The following is a 24,221-nucleotide window of genomic DNA, read 5'->3' on the forward strand; positions in this document are numbered from 1 at the left end:
AGATAACCATGTAAAGGAAGCCGTAGACAAGCACAATGAATGTAATTTAAATAGTGCATAAAAATTAGAAGAGTGTTTATCGGATATATATATATATATATATATATATATATATATATATATATATATATATTATGTTTTTAGAATGAAATATAAAATTATGATATATTTTCAATTTTCAACTTTTAATTCAAATCATAAGTTTATAATTATGTAATTTTGAACTAAAATAATAAAATTTAAAAATAATAAAATGATATGTTGACAGAAATAAAAAATAACAGAACAGATAATAATCATTTAATTCAAAAATTTTAAATTTACGAAGAACTTAAAACATAATTAAGTAAAAAACAAATTAACATTACAATTTCTTAAAAAATAAATTATTTATCGAGTAAAATTATGTGAAAACCTTTTAATTTCATTTTTTTTTTCACAAATAGAATAAGAAGTGTGAAAGTAAGTCACGTAAATTAAAAATAAGTCAATTAAACTCACTCACATTTTTTTTTGTTGTGAGACGAATTTTGTATTCATCATAGATTAATAAGTGTTAAATGATATAACTAAATAAACAAATTAAATATTCAAATAATATATTAGTCTTAAGAAAAATAAAATATCAACCTATATAATTAAAATATGATAAAATAATTAAAATAAAAATGATAAAATAAATTATAAAAATTGTGTTGAGGGGTTGCAAACTAACTACATAAACTCATTTAACTCGGAGTAAACTAGGCTTAATTTGATTATATTCAAAAAAACTTTTTTTTTCAATTCAACTTCGTTTAAATTTACATTAAATCTGATTAATTCGAACATATTTTGATACCTTTAAATCAATTTATTGTTAATATTACTAATAACAAAAATAATTTATGTATTAACATGCAATTTTGAAATAAAATACTACTTTTTAGATTAATGTACTTTTGTTTTTGCTATTCAAAAGTTACAGCTAAAAGTAAAACAAAATGACACAGAGACCCAAGATTTAGGAGAAATGTATGCAGTTTTTCAAATGTACAAACGGTGTGCTTTCGACAGACCTTATACTATTTCAGACAATCTTTTATTCGGTCTCCTTTCTCATATTTAGCTTCACTTGTTCTTTTCTTCTCTCCAATCTCCTTTTCTCTCACGCTAATTTTGACATCAGTTCAAGTTTTATTTTATTTTTGTTGATTTTTTTTTCACTCAAGTTTGTGTGCTTTATATTTAAACTTCCTTTTTTATAAGTATTAAAAATATAAGTTAATCATTAATCATATATAAACAAACTTGAAGATTTGGTCAAAAAAGTTGTTAATCATCCCGGTCATTGTTATGATTACAACAATCTACGAAAATAAGAATCTGTCCATGAAGCACACGGGTGGGGTTCCTGCATTTAAAAACATCGGTCAATAAAATTCTGTAAACGAAATTGTATTCTGTAAACGAAATTGCTCCGCTCCCATGTGATAATCGTTAATCACGAAGACAAAAATATAAATAATTAATAAACTTGAAGATCAGTTTGGACTTTATCTGCGTATTTCATTTTTGAAGATCTTGTTGTGCTCATTAAAATTTTGAAATTAAAAAACTGAGTGATTTCTAAGTGACAGCCGTTAACAACGTACACAAGAGTAGTAAAAACAAGAGTAGTAACTATGTTAAAGTATGACCATTTTCATCAATTTTCACTAGGTCATGCACCTCTTAAACTACTAAAATATGTTAAAAGTCGAAACTAAATTTGGTGAATTTTGTAAGCCGAAAAAGCTTAATCCGTTTTTACTGATACCATGCCCCCATTATCCCAAATCAAAGATCCAGCCATGGTCTTCCAGATTCATGTTATGCCTTTGATACTAGCAAGAAATGCTTTTAGAAGTTTGCCTACTTCAAAAAATAAAACCTTTTCCATATACCTTTTAAAAGTCGTTCAAACTTTGCACCTAAACATTCTCATAATCTAGATTTTACAACTAATCCTTAAACATGTGACTAGTTGAAGTAAAACTTGACAGTAATAAACAATGGTTGTGTATGTTTGACTGGAAGCTAAGGGGTAGCATGAAACCTCGTTGACAGAGTTAGCTGGGATAGTGAGATCCCAGACTTTATGATGGACTCAGTAAAATAAAGTAAAAAAAGTTAAAATGTGCTGTCTGTTCAGCTAAGATCCTTTGGTTTGGTCCAACTAACTGACATGTCAGTCCTCTACTTCACCCATACATAAGTATTGAATGATGCATGCACAAATTATCCTTATATACTATTTCTTATTTGATGTAGATACAGAGCACGTTCGAAATAATGTGGAAGAATTCAACAATTGTTTTTTACTCCAGAAACCAATTTTCCGTATTTAATTTTGCATATGAAATAAAACAATTTGGTTGAAATTTCAAAAAAATACTTTTCCAACATCTACCAAAACATAGCCATGACCACTATCACGTTTTAGGCGAACCCACTAAACATTATAGCAATTAGATTAAACATAATATTAATACGTATGAACCATTTAGGTCCAATCCACATATTTAAACGCTTCGTAAACGTGGAGAGAGCAAATGGAATAAAATAATATAAAATAGTTGAGTATCTGTAATCTGACACAATCATAAACAACTTTAAGTGAAACTAACCGCAAGAATACAATTTGCAATAAGCACTTAAGAGTGCATTGAAGTACCTAAGCACTTGTTCATGGAACTTGAAGCTCACTGAATTCCAAGCCGAAATTGAAACTAGCATTTGCATGACAGGTCGCCTGCAATTCTCTTTACAACATGCTCCTAAAGCAAAAACAGAAACTCTATATTATACTGATTCTGAAAGTTTATGATCAGCAGCATGGCTCAAAACTACTGCGAAAGACTTTAAGAAAGAAGGTAAACTCTTACTTTAATGGAAGCTTAAAATTTCAGCTTCAAGGCTTGTGAAGTTTGAAGCCAAAAACTCTTGGAACATAGCTCTGTGATGGTTTCTGTGGTTTTAGTTGTCCATAAGTCATGAGGAACAGGTGAGGAAATGTAGTTCCAAAATAAGCACCGTCAATGTCTAAAATAGAATTAAGGATTTGAGAACAGGATAGTGTACCACTACTAATATAAGCCACAATTATAAGTTGCAAAATATATAGAGAATAAAAGACAAGCAATCTTAGTTGAATTCACACATTTCACGATTTAATTATCAGTTAAAGTGTTCCTTGTTCTGCAGATTTTATCCTGGAAACTACTAGGATTTCAATGATTATGATAAACAACATTCGACAGGCGTAAAGGTTGAAAGATATAACACACACACACACAGCGAGAGGAGGGACCAATTTACTCCCAAGAAAGTCACTCCCATTTTCACTGTTTATTTTTTGAAATCTGACGGTGAAGATTAATTATTCATTAGAATCAATAGATCTCAAGAAAATGAATGGTTACGATAAGGAATTATTCTCATGAAGTTCCTCTAGGATGAACCTGGTCCCTCCTTTATATATAGACACATTCTCAAAAAAGAAAACAAAACAGTGTTTCCAGACGTTCACGAAACACTTTTCAGATATCTAATATCACTTGTAAAGTGATTAATAATAAACCCCAAACCATATAAATCATTCATATTTTAAAGTTAAACTCAATTCCATTATAGATCAGCTTAGTATTGCGTAGATTAGCCATGTATTCAATTGAGAGTCATCTTTTAAGAATAAGTAACACGAATCCCCAACCTTGCTCTTATAGGCATTTGACATCTACATGCAAAACCTAGACCCTAGAAAGATCAATATATGCATTTGCAGTAAAAACCAAGAGAAAAGATGAACGAGCGTTACTTCTAGAGGGATGTGGATGCATAATCAACTAAAACCCATTCAATAATATAATATGTACAAGGATACTGCCTTGATACTTGGACCGAGGATAGTAAATGTCTTCACACCTAGGGCAGTATATTTTCACAGTACTGGATCTCGGGATGTCTGACTGACCAACTGGAATACAAGGTTGTCCAGAGCAGTAAACTCTCGGGCATCTGCCAAAATCATAGTTCTTGTACTTGTCCAGCTGTGGAAATTCCAATATCATCAACAATACAAACCTTAACTGAAGGAGACTACATTAAGATAGAAATTAGTGAGAGAGAGAGGTCTAACCATTGCAGCCATTCCTTTGCTTGTCAATATATACCGGGCATGAATCAGACCATATAGCATTTCGGCTGCTGATTCAATTAACTCATTTTGTTCCTCGGTAAACATGTCACCTACACAATTTCACCAATCCAATTTAGATTTCAAACATTCGGTTCTGTTTGCATAAACTTCTTATAAGTACTTATAGGAGAAGGAGATAAAAACATAAAATGAATCAAGCTTTTCTCATAAGTTAAAATTAACTTATGCATAAATTAAAATCAGCTTCTGAAGAAGCTAAATAAGAAGAGTTTTATAAATTAACTTATGCATAAGCTTAATTTTAACACATGAAAGAAGCTTATTCATTTTACCTTCTTATTTCTTCTCAAGTGTTCATTGAGAAATTTATCCAAACAGGGCCGAAGTACAAAAAATGATCAAATACATAATCCACACTGCAGACATGCAAGTGCACAATTTGAATCACAAGGAGTTAGCATGCATTGCATAGTTTCACTAACAAACAAAGTGATATTTTGCAATTGAAAAGTATAACGCACATATTCATAAGCTTACCATGGGAGGACTCAACATCCAAAATCAAATCCAGAGCATAATCGTAGTAAGGCACTTGACTGCTTAATCCGCACAGGTTGAAATCGTCCTGGATGTAATCGTCATCAACCTCACAGAAAAACTCATTTCCTCTCAAATTGCAGAACCACGAGATCCAAGACGTGTCATCACCATCGGAACCGCTAACATCAGACTCCTCGCTGTCTGTTTCAGACTCTTCTGCATCCAATAACGCATGTAAAACAAAGTCAGCTCAATATTCACTCTACATCAACTGTATCTCTCTAAATTTCTCGTCCAATCAATTTCACCGTGTTTTACCCCCTTCCACGTCTCAAAAACCCTACCGGAATCAAATTCAGCGTCTCTACGCTATTCGAGCAATAAAAAACAGTAAAAACAAAGTCAAGAGTTCTACAAAGCGCGTATTAACATAACCCTAAGTCTGTAAAGATACGGCCAACTCCGAAAAGGATTAGGATTCGGTTGGCGAGATTGGCATTGAAAAGAGATCAGATCGTAAGAGAAAAGGAGAAATCTCGAACCGTCAGAAGCGTTGGAATTCTTGGAGATAGGGGCGGTGACGGAGGCGGAGCGGGAGTCCTTGGCGGCGGCTAAGAGGGAAGAGGAGGATGAGCGGTCCTTGCCGTTGATGCCGGCGGCTCTAGATGTGGACGGCGAGGATCGTTCGAGCTGTTTATCGAGGACGTCGTTGATTCGCTTCCGATCAGCGGAAGTTACCTCCGATTTGGATCCTACTCCTCGCTCTCTGTACATAACGAACGCCGGTGCTGTCTTCCTCTCCGCGATTCGATTTGATTCGGTTCGGTACGATTGTCACCCAATCATAACAACGTTACTGATACGACGCCGTTGTGGCTCGTGTTGCAGGAAGCTAGGGTTTTGAGGTTGAGTTTCAGGGAGAGGGATGCAATTTTCAATTTACAGACGCAAACAATGATTCCCCGTTTCGGTTCGTTTCTATTCCTTCCAAATAATTTTCTTTTTTTCTTTTCTACATTTAGTGCTTTTCTTTCGGGGAAGATATTTTTCATTCTTCAAGGTATTTTCTTTTTATCATAATCATAAAGCATAAATAAATAAAAAGTTCAAAAATATATACAGCTCCAGTTAACTTAATTAAATTCATTTCCTTACTTAATTTAAGTTGAACTAGATCATGTTTTTCCTCTCAAAACAAAATTAGATAAGTAACAAACACAGTTTTTCCCACTAAAAAACTCATGTTTAATGATACAATTATTTAGCTAAAAAAAGTTCACACTATATCTCACATTGATGTTAAATGGTGTTTTTCTTTTTCATTAGGTTCGACAATTAGGGTGACCTAGTTTCTACCTAATAAGAATATTTAAGCAAATTTCAAATGGTGCGTACTACTGAATATTATTGTCCAACCCTGCTTGCCAATAAGTATTATTTTCTTCGACTCGTAATTTAAGACTGTATTAGTATTTTATATAAATGCATTTTTTTCATTTTCTGTATTTTTTTCACTGTGTATTTTTGTGTAAGAAAATAATTTCAATTAAACGAGTTCTTTACTCTGCTGCATAGTTGCATTCAATTGTTGTAAGTCAAACAATCTTTTATTAAGGGTAATAAGTCTTTAGTTTTGCATTATAATTACGAGGTTAAACAAATTTTTCTATAATTAAAAATCTAAATAATACTACTGTTGTTATTGGTTTCATCAAACTTGCATTCCTTGTCTCCTAATGTCATAACAGGACACCACCCAGTTGTCTTCGTATATTTTTCGTTATTCATTTTTCAATCTTGTTCAGGATATTTTGTTCTTTTCTAAACACATAGAAAAGCAAAAATATACGAAAGAACAAAACACCTCTTTTAAGAGTTAAGGTGAAATTTTGTAATATGACAATTTGGCCTATAATCAAATTTCGCTGTCACCTACCCTTCTCCAAATAAGATGTTGGAGGATTACGGAAAAGAAAAATAATTTTTTGACCAATATATTCATAAATAAGAGCACAAATAAAATCATAAATTTAATTAATGTGAAGATTTGTTTCACGGATAAGAAAAGTATTATCATCTAGTATGTAATTTTTCTGGCGGAAACCATACACTTTTCATATATTTTCTTACAAAAATTGCAAGTTTTGTTATCTAATTTTTTTTTACGAAAGTTGCAAAAGTACAAATTTCTTTTTACGAAACTCAGATACTCTTTCTAAAAGTAAAATTGTAACCTTGGTGTGACGCATAAACATTCAAGTCTTTTATATATTGAATAAATACTTTAAAAATACCTATTCATTTTTATAGTATTTTTATTTTGTTTTCTTGTTATGTGAGACTGTACTAAACAACTACTTTAATTCTTAAGTGAGTATTCGTCAAAGTTTCATACAGAATAATATGAAGAAGAGGACAATAGAAAATTATTATAAAAATAAATAGTTGTTTTTGGAATTGTCACCACTATTGAGAATATTACTTAATATCTTTTTTATTTAAATTATTTTTTAGAAAATATTTCAGTTTTAGAGATATGTGTCGGTTTTAGAAATTTGTTATTATTTTAGATTAGGAGTGAGATATTCTAAATATTTTATACTTGATATTTGTTATATTTTGCTCTATATATAAAGTATATCAATAAAATACAAAAACATGTTCCTTCGTATAACATATCACACATATCTCTCATATTTCTCATATTTCCAAAAGCCCAAAAAATCCCAATAACTGGTATCAGAGCCGATGGTTCGGAGTGACTGACCGCATAACCACATAACCATAACAAAAAGGGGTCACCGAAGTAACTGACCGCATAACCATTACCAAAAAGGGGTCACTCATACACATGAAGGGAAATATATCCATATGAAAAGAAGAAAAAGAAAACAAGGGACTCACACTTGAGGGGAGATTGTTGGGAATAGTCCAAGTGTGAGTCAAAGTCCCACATTGGATAGAAAAGACATAGTTAAACACTATACAAGAATAAAGACCCATAACATTGCCTTAAGGTTTTGGGGTAAAGTGGTGTCTAAGGTCTTATATGTGTAAGACTAATGTCATACAACCATATAGAACCACAATCTCTCAATGACCATGACCATAACCATGTCTATAACCATAGCCCATCTGAAAAAAAATATAACCCAACAACCACAACTCAATAGGTCTCTTGAGTGTATAAAGTTATATGGTTATAGGGTTAATGGTTTTGGGGGGTTTGGGTAGTTATGTGTCATTAGAACAAAAATTGCACTATGAAAGGTTTGTGATTGGTCCACAAAAAATTGCACTTGAGTGAGAATAGTTTTTGTTGAGTATTTGTGGATGTAGACTTTTAGCTGCCGAACAACATTAGATCTCTTGTGTGTTTTTATTTATTTTTCTGCTCTTATTTTGTGGGTGTGCTTGCATTTGAAGATATTATTTTCTTACTGTGTAATTTCCCATCAAAATCCAACATAAGAAAATTACAAAAATATATATATCTGTTTCTTTTTTATTTTACATGAATATCTATGTTTTTTTTATTAGTTTCATCATTGTAATTTTTTAAAAGATTAGTAAGTGTTCTTACAAGGTTGGATGAACCTCAACCAACAAGTTGTAGTTTCCTTTGTCTTTATCTTTGGTCTTTGGTTTCGGCTGTCGATCTCAGTGGTGTGAGTATTTGGAAAGACACTTCGATGTTAAACTCAATATTGTATTAGTAGTTCGTTTTCGGAGGGGTAATCTAGTTTAGAGAAAACTCAACACCTTTTTACCTTGGAGTTTACCTTTTTATAACATTTTTTATTGGACTTTTACACTTAAGGTGATTAAGGAGGACACAATCATGGCCTAATCATGATTTGTATTTTGCTTTGTGTCTTATATCCATTTAGTCATGTTAAATATCGGTTTGTTTCTCGTTCATGTGGGCCAAGAAAGTGCAATGGAAGTATTTGTAAGGTTGAAGATATATTTATGTCAGGACTTTCTCGGCTAACAAAATACGTTCGGGCATGTTATTATTTTGAGAGACCAAGAAGTCGAAAAGGAGAGGTGTCAAGTGGTTGAGTCCGAGAAACTAAAGTGTCAAGGTATTGCGTGAGAGAAACTAAAGTGTCAAGGTATTGCGTGATCACATGAATGTGTAGAAGACCTAGACAACATCGAAGTGATAAGTGGTCAAGTATGCGTTATTATTAACCAATATAATGAAATGAATGCTCGTTACTGTTGTTAGAACACATTAATACTATTTTTAATAAAATTAAATAAAATTTTCATATTTACATGATTGGATTGAGAGAGATTAATGTTGAAAAAACCATGAAAGAAGAATGTAAAGAGACTCATGAAATTTTGGTAACTTGAGATTTCAAAACTTAGCAATTCAATTATAATTCCATTAATATATTTACAAATTTTAAGAAATTCAAATAAATTAAATTGTTTTTATGTAGATAAAAAAATTTAGTTACCACTAAATATTAAATGTTTTTAATATGAAACATATTTCATAATGTAAAACCATGAGTTATTGGTGTTGGTAGAATTACTTTTTTTTGGGACTAGAATTTGTAAAAACCTTAACTTATTGATAAGATTTTTTCTCAATTCACATCAACTAGATTTTGTTGATACAAAATTTATATATTTTTAATTTATATTAATCTTAATTATTTTTACTAATATTAATCCGATCATTATTTTTTTTCTACATCGTTCGTAATAATTTATTTTAAACAACTTTTCAATATAAATACAATGAAATTTAAACAAAAAATACTTATACCCAGATTGATCAAACATTGCCCAAATTAACAAACATGTAAAATTTACCCGCAACTTTAGAGAAAAAGATAATATCAGTGATATTGATTAAAAATATCCTTGCAAACCCAACAAAAATATAAATGTAACACAACAGTTTCCTGTGTCAGTCCATGTCCTATAAAATCTAGTTAACATACCTATGTCCTCTATTTACCTAGTTCTTAAAATAAATTCCATGAGAATGATTTTTCAAATAAGTTTAGAAAATGGAAGAGCATAAAGCTGAAACAATAAAATGAAAAACAATAATCCAACTGAACAAGGCCATACATAACATTTCGGAGAAATTCTATGAAGTTGTGAATGCAATTCTCAGTACTAATACAGGGGTAAACCCTATATTAAAAAGGTTCGTGAAATGATCAAAGTAACCCTATTCCCTTACTTCGCGTACCAGATTGTGATAGTGGGGCATTACCAAACCCAATGTCTCAAAAATTATCTTTGACTGGTCTATGACAGTACTACGTTGTTAGAACGTTAACCAGGTGTCACAATACGAATCATCTTTACTATGTCAGTAACAAACTCAGATTGTTTAGATGATAATTGTTGTTAAGGTCTCCAAAATTTCACAACAGCTCCAAATGACTAGTAATTACATCTGGGCAGGACTGTGCTTGCAGAAGCTCCAAACGGTTGAAAGGTCGAGCAAACCGCAAAATGTAATCTTCATCTGAAAACCAAAATTACACACGAAACGAAACAACAACCATTGGTCCCTACTTCAACTAAATCAAAACAGAGAGGCTGTACGTCTAGTATACTACTCACCTTCTTTCACTGTTCCATAGAGCCAGCATAATACCTCATCTGCAAAAGCCAAGCACACTCCTCCCTGCCAGCAGATTTCGTTAATTATGACAGATCGGTTAGAAATTCAAATATAAGTCTAAGTTCCATATCGGATAGAAATCTGTTGTTTTAAGGTTTTGGGTTGAACATTGAATAAGGATAAAGAACCATTAACCCATTGTCTTAAGGTTTTGGGTTAATAGTGATGTGAATGCCTTGAGTTCAAGTCTCATTAGTGTTAGATCTCACCGGTGAAATTTCCTCTATATAAATTTGATTTTCTCATATTTTATCCTAATGATGCGTTTACATGCTTAGCCCCCATGCCCCTTACACCAGTTATACCTGCCAGTAGTTCTTCATTTTTACTCTCTCAGTTATATCTTCGGTTCTAAGTCTTTCTGTCCGAACAAGACGACCTGCGTCGTCCCTGTATCACAGTGAAAAACGAACAATATAAATACGATAGTATAAACCACTAGCAGTATGAGTTTTCAGCTGTCATGCATGCATGCCAGATGTAAGAACAAGACGTTAAAATGAGCAGAAATCAATTTCTCGAAACCTAGTTGAATTGAGTAACTTTCCCACACAATGCTGAGGAAAATCAAAGATTTTGTAATGATATGAAGCAGAAACAACAGTTACCTAAATCCTATGACAATATACGGAACACCTGCCAGAAATGACTGAATCTGCAAGCACAAACAGAGCCTTGTTGAATATATCACAAAAATTGAAAAAGGAACACGTGCAGATGCAAAACAATGGATTGGTTTCAAAATATAGGAATCGTACCCAAATCTTCAGCAGTTTTTCTCTCTCGAATCTTTGCTCAGAACGATAATTTAACTGGACCATAAAAATGACAGTTGAATATTATAAAGCCAACACAAACGTGTTATTAGAAAAGCAAAAGAAGATAGCCAAAACTACGTGAACCTCACGACTTGTCTTTAACTCCACATAAAATCTCTTTCCATCATTAGTTGAATCACAGCAATCCATCTCAGCACCCATTAAGATGTTGTGAGCTCCTAATGTTGTCTTAATCACAGAACAGAATTCAACATTGGGATTAACATGATGTATCCCTTCTCCATCTCCTCTTCTAGGATCTTCGGTGGCAAGGCTCTCAAAACAATATCCTACATAACATCTAATTGCCAAACTCATTAAGTTTAAGGCTTATCCCAATAAAATCAAAGCACAGAAAGCAAAATATCTTATTTTATTTACAATAATATTAGGCAATATTTTCGACCAGGGTGTTTCTTTCTGCATCTCCACGATTTTCTTCCTGCACCCCATCAGAGTGGTACTTCCCAAACTATCTCTCATTAAAAGTATAATAAAAATACTTACACCTTATTTTTAATATTTTTTGGATTGATTATTTGGAAAGATATTTCCAAATCTGGAAAATACCTTTCGGAACTACCATTCCTAAATACAAAAACGAAAAAATGAGTGTTCCGGATTCAGAAACATCTTCCAAAACACTCATTCCAGAATTTCAGATCCGGAAATGTCTTCGGGAACGGCCAATCTAGAACGTGCTCATTTTATCTGTTCCAATACGGAACATAGTTTCCAATATTGAGCAAGAGAGAAAACTCATTCCCCGTGCTAGTACAGACGTTGACCACATTCCCCATTGTAGTAAACTCATTCCCGCGGAGGAAGGCTTCTTGCATTCTATTTAACATGGTGCGGTATCGATAGGGATGCCAACAAAGTTAGAAACGGATAATGTGTACCCGGCAACAAGTCAGACCGGGTAAAAGTAGTCTCTATCTCACAACAAAAATAAATCTAACTGTTACCTATCGATACACGTTTAAAAATATTCACAACGGTAACGGTATCTATGAATACTAACAAATATTTAAAAATATATATTTAATAAATTTTAAAATAAAATTAAATATAAATTTAATTTAATAAAATATGAATTAAATTTTAATTTTTTACATATACTAAAAAAAGTCTGTGACATTCACATTCAACTCTTTCGTGAAAGAAGTGTTAAAATATTCATTATCCATAGATAATAAATACCGACGGACTTTATTCTAATATACCCACATGCAAGGGCATTTTTACCGTCCTTTGGTGACATCACAACTGCAAACTGCAATGAGTTTGCAGAAGAAAGTACCTAAAGTGGAGAGATTTAGGTGCAACGAGCGTACAACGAAGAAAGGATTTCAGTGAAGGCATGCGTAGAAGGAAGAAGAAGGGATAAGGTCAACTAATTATTTCTTTTTTTCAATATAAATTTGTACCGTCCAGGGAATGGCCGACCTCAATGTGCTCATCAGGATTCCGACTTGATAAATATTTTTCATAAAACAACGAGTTTTAGTCATAGGCCGAGGTGACGAGCATTTGGGCCGAGGTGACCGAGGTAACGAGCACTTGGGCCGAGGTGGCCGAGGTAACGAGCACTTGGGCCGAGGTGACCGAGGTAACGAGCACTTGGGCCGAGGTGGCCGAGATAACGAGCACTTGGGCTGAGGTGGCCGAGGTGACGAGCAAATATCACTGGATTTTAGGAATAACCACCCACATGCGAGATTTCAGGAGAGAATAGTGGAGAAGTGGGTAGGTTGGTTAGCTAAAGATCTGGCATTAAAATAGCAGTTTAAAGACTGAAGGACTCTATATATGCATAGGGGATTAAGGAAAAAAGGGGGGTGAACTCAAGAGTGAGAGAGAGAATTATTGTTCTGGTTTGGCCATCATTCCTAGACCGGAACATTGGCGCCCACCGTGGGACCCGGTAAAACGAGGTCCCAACCATAATAACGTAAAAAAAATCACGATGATAAAGTACTCCACGAAAAGCATTTACGGCGGAGTTGGCAACGTAGAAGAGACGACAAAGGTCTTTTGATTCTCGACGACAAGGGCTCATGATGATCTCTAATGAGGTTTTAGCGATGGCAGTCTTGACAAAACTGAATGGAGAGGTGAGCTCTAGGCCGACCTCGAGCAAGAAGGGGTTCGACATCAGTCAGCCTAAAATCTCCCCCACAAGCACAATGCTAGACAGAGAGGTAGGCTCTGGACCGACCTCGCCACGAGCGAGTTGAAGCCTCAGTACACTGAGAGCTGGCCGACCTGATCGACCTCGCTACAAGCGAGGTTAAGCCTCAGTATGCTGAGAGCTCTCCTCGGTCCGACCTCGCTACGAGCAAGTTGAAGCCTCAGTACGCTGAGAGCTGGCTGACCTAACCGACCTCGCTACGAGCAAGTTGAAGCCTCAGTACACTGAGAGCTGGCTGACCTGACTGACCTCGCTACGAGCGAGTTGAAGCCTTAGTACGCTGAGAGCTCTCCTCGGTCCGACCTCGCTACGAGCGAGTTGAAGCCTCAGTACGCTGAGAGCTGGCCGACCTGACCGACCTCGCTACGAGCGAGTTGAAGCCTCAGTACGCTGAGAGCTCTCCTCGGTCCGACCTCGCTACGAGCGAGTTGAAGCCTCAGTACGCTGAGAGCTGGCCGACCTGACCGACCTCGCCACGAGCGAGTTGATGCCTCAGTACGCTGAGGGCTCTCCTCGGTCCGACCTCGCTACGAGCGAGAGAATACCTCAGTACGCTGAGGACTCAACTCGGATCCGACCTCGCTACGAGCGAGAGAATACCTCAGTACGCTGAGTACTCAACTTGATCTGACCTCGCTACGAGCGAGAGAATACCTCAGTACGCTGAGGACTCAACTCGGATCCGACCTCGCTACGAGCGAGAGAATACCTCAGTACGCTGAGGACTCAACTTGATCCGACCTCGCTACGAGCGGGAGAATACCTCAGTACGCTGAGGACTCAACTCGAATCCGACCTCGCTACGAGCAAGAGAATACCTCAGTACGCTAAGGACTCAACTTGATCCGACCTCGCTACGAGCAAGAGAATACTTCAGTACGCTGAGGACTCAACTCGGATCCGACCTCGCTACAAGCGAGAGAATACCTCAGTACGCTGAGGACTCAACTCGGATCCGACCTCGCTACGAGCGAGAGAATACCTCAGTATGCTGAGGACTCAACTTGATCCGACCTCGCTACGAGCGAGAGAATACCCCAGTACGCTGAGGATTCAACTTGATTCGACCTCGCTACGAGCGAGAGAATACCTCAGTACGCTGAGAACTCAACTTAATCATTTTATTTTACTTGTCTTATGTTGAGGTCTCCCTTAGGCCGACCTCAGCTTGATCATTTTACTTATTTTATGTCGAGGTCTCCTTCGGACCGACCTCAGCTTTACCATGTTATATATTTACTTGTCCTATACTAGAATATGTGGACAGTTTATGACAACCTTTCATCCCAGCAAGTTGAGGACTCAAGGTTGGAGGACTGTGTACCGTCCAAGGAATGGCCGACCTCAACGTGCTCATCAGGATTCCGACTTGATAAATATTTTTCATAAAACAACGAGTTTTAGTCATAGGCCGAGGTGACGAGCATTTGGGCCGAGGTGACCGAGGTAACGAGCACTTGGGCCGAGGTGGCCGAGGTAACGAGCACTTGGGCCGAGGTGGCCGAGGTAACGAACAAATATCACTGGATTTTAGGAATAACCACCCACATGCGAGATTTCATGAGAGAATAGTGGAGAAGTGGGTAGGTTGGTTAGCTAAAGATCTGGCATTAAAATAGCAGTTTAAAGACTGAAGGACTCTATATATACATAGGGGATTAAGGAAAAAAGGGGGGTGAACTCAGGAGTGAGAGAGAGAATTATTGTTCTGGTTTGGCCATCATTCCTAAACCGGAACAAAATTCATAAGGATAAGGATAAGGAGGATTTTAGAATTTAGTGGGATGCAAGAGGATGGAGGTGCAAGAAGAACGACCATGTAGTGTAACATGAACAATGTTGCTAAACTCGAAGATCTGAAACGAGACAAAAATTGTAGCTCTAAAATTGTAACTCAACTAGGAAGTGAACAGATGAAAAATTATATTTAAAAAAGAAGTATTATTAAAAATAATATAAACAAAAAAAACTAAGTGCATAAAACAAGTTCATAATTAGTAATATAATTAAAAAAGCTCATAATTCATAAAATGCTCAATATAGAAAACAACTAATAAATTTATAGAGTCATAAAAACTGAACAAAATGAAGAGTAAAATTGCAAAAGAGCAAAAGCCTTCAAATTCTAAATAAATCCTAGACAAAACGCAGTGGAGTAGAAGTATCAGAGGTGTGGATAGAAAACGGAGTAGAAAATCATAAGCAGCAGCGAGGGCAACGAGCGAGGATGAAGAGTGTCAGCGACAGTGACAACGATCAAGGTGAAAAGCGTCGATTACAACGGGAGCGACACTCACATGGGATTACAAGAGCAACAATCATAGGGGATTACGAGGGCGAAGAAGAATGTGAAGGCAACAACCGTCGATCAGTGCAAATGCAATGATCATCAAGAGTGTATCGGTGGTGTCAATAATGGAGGTCGTGAAACTCGTGCCTCGTGTGGGTTGGTTCTGATATGAGTTATCAACATCCTCCAATCCAACGAGCAGCTATAAAGTGTTGTTTCCGTGTCCACACAACAAAAGTGTGTACGACATCGCATCGAACACCTTCCTTTGAGCTAGACATGGCCTTGTTCTTGAATACACAAAAAAGACATTGCCCTGTTCTTGGATAGACAAGAAAGACGCAACTTTATCTTGGGGACACACCTTCCTTTGAGCTGGCCATTGCCTTGTTCTTGAACACACAAAAAAGACATTACCCTGTTCTTGGATACACAAGAAAGACGCAACTTTATCTTGGGGACACGTTAGAGAAGACGCACGAAAACATATTTTGCTGTAAATTGTTGATAACGAAAGCATCTTCTATGATGGAAAGTAAGCTTCTGAGATGAAAGAAAGGAAGGAAGGAGAAGAAAGAGAAATGGAAGAGAAGATTATGGAACATAGGATCTAAGCGTTTTATTGTTTGAATGCTCCTCCAAAAGTTTTTTTTTTTTTAATTAAATCACTTTCTCAATCAAATTATTATTATTTATGTAATTTTAAAACTTAAATCATATTTTCTAATTTATGTTTAAATGTAATTTGTCATATATTTATTTATACAATTATTGTTATTTTGTATATTTCTTTCATTTGAATCATAAATTTTTAATTTATTTAATTTTAAATTAAAAATATCAAATATAATTTTTATAATATATTTTTTAAATAATAAATTAAAATTTTATTACCAATGAATAATATAAATAGATAAATTAACACTTTTTATTATATTGATTACTTATCTTTTAGAACAGTCGACATACCAAAATAATCTGCCTTCATTGCCACTCTGTTGATTACATTAAATATTCACAGATCCAAGAATCAAAAAAGTCAAAGGTAGTTAAGCCTACCTCCTACGATCTAAATCGCTTTCTGGTCTTTCTGGTAACGTATGCACATCAAGATACACAACACCATTCCTTTTGTGCACCCCCATTTCCCAAGGCTCGCGACGAATATAAGCTGTTGCCAGTATCTGCCAAGACAAAAGTACTTAGTTAATACTCATACGCCCCGGCAATCGCAGTACCACAACCACAATTTGTGTCTGACCTGGTGATTATTGGGAAAACCAGGGCAATGCCAAAAAAAGTTCACATGCTAGTCAATTGCAATTAAATTTAACAACAAAGGTTATCACTAATTGGGTTCGAGTTTTCTAAAAAACTAAGATCAGATAAGATTACCTTGTTAAGATTGTTACGGAATGTCTGCAAAGATAAAACAAGAGTGATGCACAATGATCAGAAATTACTTTAGAAACATATTAAAATATTTTCAAAATAAAGATCATAATGCATATCATACCACAAAATGAATGTTTTGAAGAGGGACAGTTTTGTCTCTAATGCAAGCAAGAAAATCACCAAAGCTGTCTGAGCCGAAGTCTGCATTACAAATTAAAAAACAGAACCAAAGTATTGTAATATAGATGGTGGTGTAACACTGGACATTGTTTCTCACGCACAAACAGACCAACTAGAATTCCATAATCCAATTAAATTCACAAACCAGGAATATAGATTAATATACAAATCATGTACCTTTCTTGGGAATGAATGTATCATAACCTTCATTCAGATCAGCTCCAACATCCTCAGTAATATGGCGCTTAAAAGGTCTCTAAATAAACAGGGAAAAGAAAACACTTAAATGAGCATAATATCATGGCAATGTATTTCAAATAGAACGAAACGAAAAGCAATAAAGTAATTGAGGATATCAAACAGCTTACCAAGCTACGATCATCAAAGTATACTTCTCCGCTTTCTACACGACTATAGCAGGCAATTTCACAAGGCTACCAGAATAGTCAAGATAACATAATGTCATAATCAGAAAGTATAAATCAAAAAGGCGATTTATAACATTTCACTTAAGCATCGCATCAAAAAACCATCACAGGAAAGAAAAAGTAGTTTCAATTTTTAAATCAAACAGAATAATTTGTTTCTCCATTAATTAATTCATTTTCCTTGGCTCAAAAGTTTCAACACAGTAAAGTTTGATATTGACACATAAAGTTCTATCTTTGTGATAATTTTTCAAATTCTTAAAGAAAATTGAACAATAAATTGCTGGATGCAGCAGCAGATAAATATAGGAAAATAGCATTCCCCGACCTCCTGAAAAGCAATGCACTTTCTTGACAGAGTTTCTTCACTTTTTGAAAGCTTCAACTCAGAGACAAAGCGCTCATCATGGCGACCGACCTGAAACCTATTTCCATATCCAAAATTCTGCCTCTGAGGATAACATCCACGACGAGGAAGAAGGCCGGCTCCTCTATCATTTTGATACCCTTGCCGCCAATGACCGCCGCCAGAATCCCATCTATTATTCTGCCTCTGAGGATAACATCCACGACCAAGAAGAAGGCCAGCTCCTCTATCATCTTGATACCCTTGCCGCCAATGACCGCCGCCGGTATCCCATCTACCCTGATCATTCAAATTGCGGGTGGCAGGCAAAACTGCCAGAGAAAATCGAATCTTGTCATAAAACGAATTAAGAAATAAAATCAACAACGATATATATATATATATATATATATATATATATATATATATATATATATATATATATATATTTTTAATTCATCAACATGTTTAACTTATGCAGAAAAACAGAAGCACCACTATGAATACCTAAAATTCCCGGCAACAAACAATCAAACTTTTTTCTATTAAGTAGGGCTGACTAAAAAAGTCAAACGACCCACAATGATTTATATTAAATCACATCATATTTAAATATAAACATTAACCTACAAATCGTTCCTAATGATTTCGTTCATAAATTTTCTCGGCCTCCCTCAACCTCTAGTAATAAGATTGTCTTCCACCTTATTCACTCTCTATTCTTCTACTCCTTTTTTTTTTTTCTACACATGCCCGAACCACCTAATGCGACATTCTATAAAAATTTTCAACTACATAAGCTACCCGAAATTTCACTATAATAGATTCCTTTTGCAAGTGATACATACATGCGACGTTCTTTTGCTATCGGGCATAAAAATTCATCATCGCATAACAGGATTCGTTCACACGGAGCAACAAGACTAGCACTCACTATATAATTTTACTAGCCATAAGTTCCTAAAATCGTTCAATCCATACTTTAAACCAAAAGAGAGAAAGGTAATTTACAAGGAATAGGATAAGTACTTCTTGCTAAACCCTAAACCATAAATAAATAAAAAAAAGGCATGTAGAACAAAGACAGCTCAATATTCACTCTACGTCAACTTTATCTCTCTAAACTTTTCGTCCAATTTTCACCGTGTTTTACCCCTTACGACGACTCAAAAATCCTACCGGAATCTAATTCAGCGTCTCTACGCTATTTCAACAATAAAAAAAAAAGCAAAAACAAAGCCATGAGTTCTACAAAGTGCGGATAAACATAACCCTAAGTCTGTGTAAAGATACGGCCAGCTCCAAAAAGAATTAGGATTCGTTTGGCGAGATTGGCGACACTGAAAAGAGATCACATCGTAAGAGAAAACGAGAAATCTCGAACCATCAGAAGCGTTGGAATTCTTGGAGATAGGGACGGTGTCGGAGGCAGCGCGGGAGTCCTTGGCAGAGGCTAAGAGGGAAGAGGAAGATGAGCGGTCCTTGCCGTTGATGCCGGCGGCTCTGGATGTGGACGGCGAGGATTGTTCGAGCTGTTTATCGAGGCCGTCATTGATTTGCTTCCGGTCAGCGGAAGTTACCTCCGACTTGGATCCTACTCCTCGCTCACCGTACATAACGAACGCCGGTGCTGTCTTCCTCTCCGCGATTCGATTTGATTCGGTTCGGTACGATAATCACCTAATCATAACAACGTTACTGAAACGACGCTGTTGTGGCTCGTGTTGCAGGAAGCTAGTGTTTTGAGGTTGAGTTTCAGGGAGAGGAGTGCAATTTTCAATTTACAGGCGCAAACAATGATTCCCCGTCGGTTCGTTTCTTTTCCCTCCAAATAATTTTCTTCTTTTTTTTTCTTTTCTACATTTAGTGCTTTTCTTTGGACAGCATATTTTTCATTCTTGAAGGTATTTTCTTTTTTATCATAATCATAATCATAAAACATAAATAAATAAATAAATAAATAAATAGTAAGTTCAAAAATATATACAACTCCAGTTAACTTCATTTCCTTAATTAATTCAAGTACTTCAATTTAAGTTGAAGTAGACATGTTTTTCCTCTCAAAACAAAATTAGATAAGTAAAAAACACAGTTTTTCCCACTAAAAAAACACGAGTTTAATGATACAATTATTTCGCTAAAAAAAGTTTTGAAAAGAAAAGAAAAAGTTCAGATTATATATCACACTAATGTTAAAACTGATTTAGGGTAAAATGGTGATATTTTTTTCATTAGATTTTTCTCGATGTATTTAAATAATATAAGAAAGATGAAAGGTCGCAGGTTTAAAAGAGGGAACGAGAGAGATTGTGTATGGATTTTCACAACAATAAAGTTGCAAATGGAATACTTCCACATAAAGTTGTAGCGAATTATATAAGGGAAATAATATTTTGATAAAGTTTCGTTTGACAAATAATTTTTTTGATAAAAAAAGTTCTAAAATTTTATTATTTTATTTTATAACTTTTATAAAAAAGTAAAAAAGTATTCTATTTAATAACTATGAATTTTATCACAAATTTATTTGTGAAAATAATATTTTCCATTATATTAGTGACTTGGCGCCAGCTTTGGCAAGAAAGAAAATTGGATCTTTGATGAAAACTAACTGAGCTGTTTCTTTGTTTATTTTTTTCATCCAAACTTTGATGAACACTAATTTAACAGGACAACACCCGGTTGTCTTTATATATTAATTTTAATTGATTTTACTCTATTGTTCAGGATATTTTGTTCTTTTCTAAACAAAGAGAATCCAAAATATAAGAAGAAAAAAACACCTCTTTTAAGAGTTAAGATAGACAGTAATGAATTTTTGTAATTAGGTCAAACAAATTCATTTCTGTTTTGAGATGGAATTCTCACATTAATCCGGTATAGGTATAGATAAAAAAGATTCATGACATTTTCTACCGGGTATGGGAATATCCATATTCGGTCGGTTCCTGTCTTCATATCCGGCATAATATTACACATTTTATATTTTTATTTTTTCATTCACATTTTTAATATATTTTTCATCTTATCATAAATTTTATGCAATTATATTCAATTGGTATATGTCAATTAAATGTTTTTTATGTCTCACATATGAATGTTTCTATTCCTTTTTAATATTTCTCCTTATTGTATATTTTTTTTTTCACGTGAAAATTTATAACACTCTAGATTGAAGTGTTCAATAGCATAAACCTTTTATTTGTTAGGTAATATAAAAAAAAAAAATCTGTTTTACTCTACTACTATTAATTTTTGTTTCATTTGAAAAACTCTTTTGTTTCGTTAAAATAATTTTTATTATTTCTCACCATTGACTATGTTAAATTCTCCGTGTCTATTTTTCTCTCATTTATTTTTTTCTTTATTGCCTTAGACCTAACAAGTGGTATCAGAGCCGATGGTTAAAACCGGCTCAGACGAGTGTAGTATGGTCCTAGTATCGAAAGTCTTCTTGGTAAGGGTCCTAGGTAAAATGAGTATTCCTTAAGGTTTTGGGTTGAGAGTGGTGTCAATGCCTTATGTGGTTAGACTTAGGTTTCATTGGTGTTGGCCTCCTTATAGACCTAACAAATATTTATTTTATCATCCTTTTAATTATATATTTATTTTTCTTTGTACGACTTCATTAAATAATTTTTCAATTTGTTTCTAAGACACATTTGATAATATTTTAATATTATTATTTGTTGTTTATTTTTGTCACGTAGAATACTATTTTGAGATTAATTATTTTTTATTTTCTAACTTATTATTATACTATAATTTTGTCACTATAATTGTATAAATAAATTTTATTTACTATAATGTAAAAATTAAATGTAATTGTCATGATTTCTTTTATCACCCTCCAACATATATTGAAGTTCAAAAAATACAAGATCTATGTTAAACTTTTATTATTATTACAACTTTTAGTAGTCTATAAAAAAGATATTCATTATAATTTTAAAAAATTGAAGTAAACAAACATTTAAAATATATTTTAGTTTGAATATTTGTTTACATTTTATATTTTTAAAAAAATATTTTTAAATATTATCAACTGGGTTTTATTAATGTTCGCAAATTTAATAAATGTTTTGGTTCTCGTGAGATTTTATTTGGTATTCTAATTTAAAATGCATACAATTGTAATTTGTTTCTAAATATTTCATATAAGAGAAACAACTCTCCTCTTAATATTTAATATTTGATAATATTATGTTTTCTTTACCGTAATTTTTTATTATTTTATAAAAAATAGTTAATTAATATTGAAAGAGTAAGAAAACGAGTATATGTATAGAAATGTGTACAAGTATATATCCGTTACTCGGTGGGGATGAGGATGAGACAAAATTTTGATACCTGTCAAATTTAGCTATAGGGATGAAGATTAATTTTTTTTTTATAAAAATGAGTATGAAATAACGAAACTCGATCTCATCCCACCCCATTACCATCCCAGTATGTAATGTCAAAATTTGACTAAAAAAATTTCTCTTACGCCAGCACCTTCCCTTCTCAACATTAGAAAATTACAAAATAAGATATATGTTTTTTATTTTACATTAATATCTTTTATTTCTTTTATTTGTTTTGATGATTGTAATTTTTCAAATAAATTAGTAAGCCTTATTTTATTAACCAATGGCTTAAGGTATATAATAAAATAATTTTGCTTGTAATCGTTGCTGGAGTACATTAATGAAAAATTATAAATTTCCCATATTTATTGGACTGAAGTATCCCGGTTCAATAGATATCTATTAAAATGATAATTGATATTACATAATTAAATAAATGTATATTAAAATCATTTCCGAAACTTTCAGAATTTGTGAGGATTAAATAAACTTGAAGAGAAATTAACAATATATTAAAGTCCGAACGTAATATGGAAGAACAACATAACATACCACTTTGACAAAGATACTCTCTCACTAGACATTTTAAAATTTTTTGGTTAAAATACTTCGTTGGTCTTCGATTTTGTTGCAAAATCTTAATTTGGTCATCATATTTTTATTAGTCTCAATTAGGTCCTCATTTTTGTAAATTAGTATCAATTAGGTCATTTCCGTGAGGAAAGAACTAACATCGTTAAGTAGGTGTCACATGTCAACTCCTTATTCTTTTGAATTTTTTTAATTTTTTTTAAATCTTTTTTTTTTAAATATTTATGCCACGTGTCACGTCTGTAGTGTGTCACGTGTCAATCTAATATGGTGACATGTGTCAAATTATTGTATGAATCTCAATTTGACCCTCATATTTGTTAATTTGATTTGATTTGAGTCCCAAATTTTTTAAAAATTTTTCAATTTCAGACACTCCAAATTTAGACCAAAATTTACTTTTATATAATGTTATAATTATTTTTATTAAAATTGATATTTTTATTAAATATTTTAATAATATTAATTGTATTTAATACTAAAATTTTAAATATATTTATTTTAATTTGTTATAAAATTATTTTAAAATTTTACTTTTGAATTTATAAAATTGTTATTTTTAAGCCAACTCTAAAATATTGTTCATATTGAATATTATACAAATATTTTGAATATAAATTTAATCTATATATTTATAATTTTAAAATAAAATTTAAATAAAATTTAATGTAAAATATAAATTTAAATAAATTAAATATTGTTAAAAATATGTAATAGAAATATCACTTGTAATAAAAGTATCATCATTACATTTATAAAAAAATTAAATTTGTTCTAAATTTGGAGCACATGAAATTAAAATTTTTTAAAAATATTTGGGATTGAAATCAAATCAAATTAACAAAAATGAGGACTAAATTGAGATTTTGCAAAAATGAAGACATAATTGAGACTGATAAAAATACGATGACCAATTTGAGATTTTGCAACAAATCGAGGACCAAATTTCACCAAACTTTTATAACAATTTAGCTGTCATTTCATTAATATATTTACAATTTTTACAAAATTCAAATAAATTAAATTTTATACGAGTTTTTCTTAATTGATAACAACTATTATTTTTTTTTAATTTATGTTGATCACAATTATTTTTGACTAATATTAATTAGAATTTACAGTTTTAATCGGACTTTCGGGATCTAATAAAGTTTAAAAAAAATTATACTCAAGATTGATAAAACACTTCCCAAATTAACAACAAAAGATGACAACTAACTTTAGAGAAAGTAGTGATGTTGGTTTTGA

The 24,221-nt window shown here is 33.2% G+C and overlaps 2 protein-coding genes across 2 annotated transcripts; both read right to left on the reverse strand.

Moving 5' to 3' along the window:
* Nucleotides 1-2,561: 2,561 nt before the first annotated feature.
* On the reverse strand, nt 2,562-5,725 carry LOC114173752 (casein kinase II subunit beta-1-like). Its single transcript, XM_028058334.1, has 6 exons — nt 5,263-5,725; nt 4,718-4,936; nt 4,160-4,269; nt 3,905-4,070; nt 2,907-3,063; nt 2,562-2,798 (listed from the first exon to the last, which is right to left on the reverse strand). Exons 1-5 carry the CDS (start codon nt 5,492-5,494, stop codon nt 2,933-2,935), a joined length of 858 nt encoding a protein of 285 aa, XP_027914135.1. The 5' UTR covers nt 5,495-5,725; the 3' UTR covers nt 2,562-2,798; nt 2,907-2,932.
* A 3,986-nt stretch (nt 5,726-9,711) lies between these two features.
* LOC114173222 (decapping nuclease DXO homolog, chloroplastic-like) lies at nt 9,712-19,863 on the reverse strand. Its single transcript, XM_028057487.1, has 13 exons — nt 19,418-19,863; nt 18,016-18,365; nt 17,628-17,693; nt 17,437-17,515; nt 17,201-17,280; nt 17,080-17,103; nt 16,744-16,868; nt 11,285-11,501; nt 11,141-11,194; nt 10,991-11,037; nt 10,688-10,772; nt 10,322-10,385; nt 9,712-10,223 (listed from the first exon to the last, which is right to left on the reverse strand). The coding sequence occupies exons 1-13, from the start codon at nt 19,647-19,649 to the stop codon at nt 10,120-10,122; spliced, it is 1,527 nt and encodes a 508-aa protein (XP_027913288.1). The 5' UTR covers nt 19,650-19,863; the 3' UTR covers nt 9,712-10,119.
* Nucleotides 19,864-24,221: the final 4,358 nt, after the last annotated feature.

The sequence above is a fragment of the Vigna unguiculata genome, chromosome 2, assembly GCF_004118075.2.
Source record: "Vigna unguiculata cultivar IT97K-499-35 chromosome 2, ASM411807v1, whole genome shotgun sequence".
In the NCBI taxonomy this organism is placed as follows: Eukaryota; Viridiplantae; Streptophyta; class Magnoliopsida; order Fabales; family Fabaceae; genus Vigna; species Vigna unguiculata.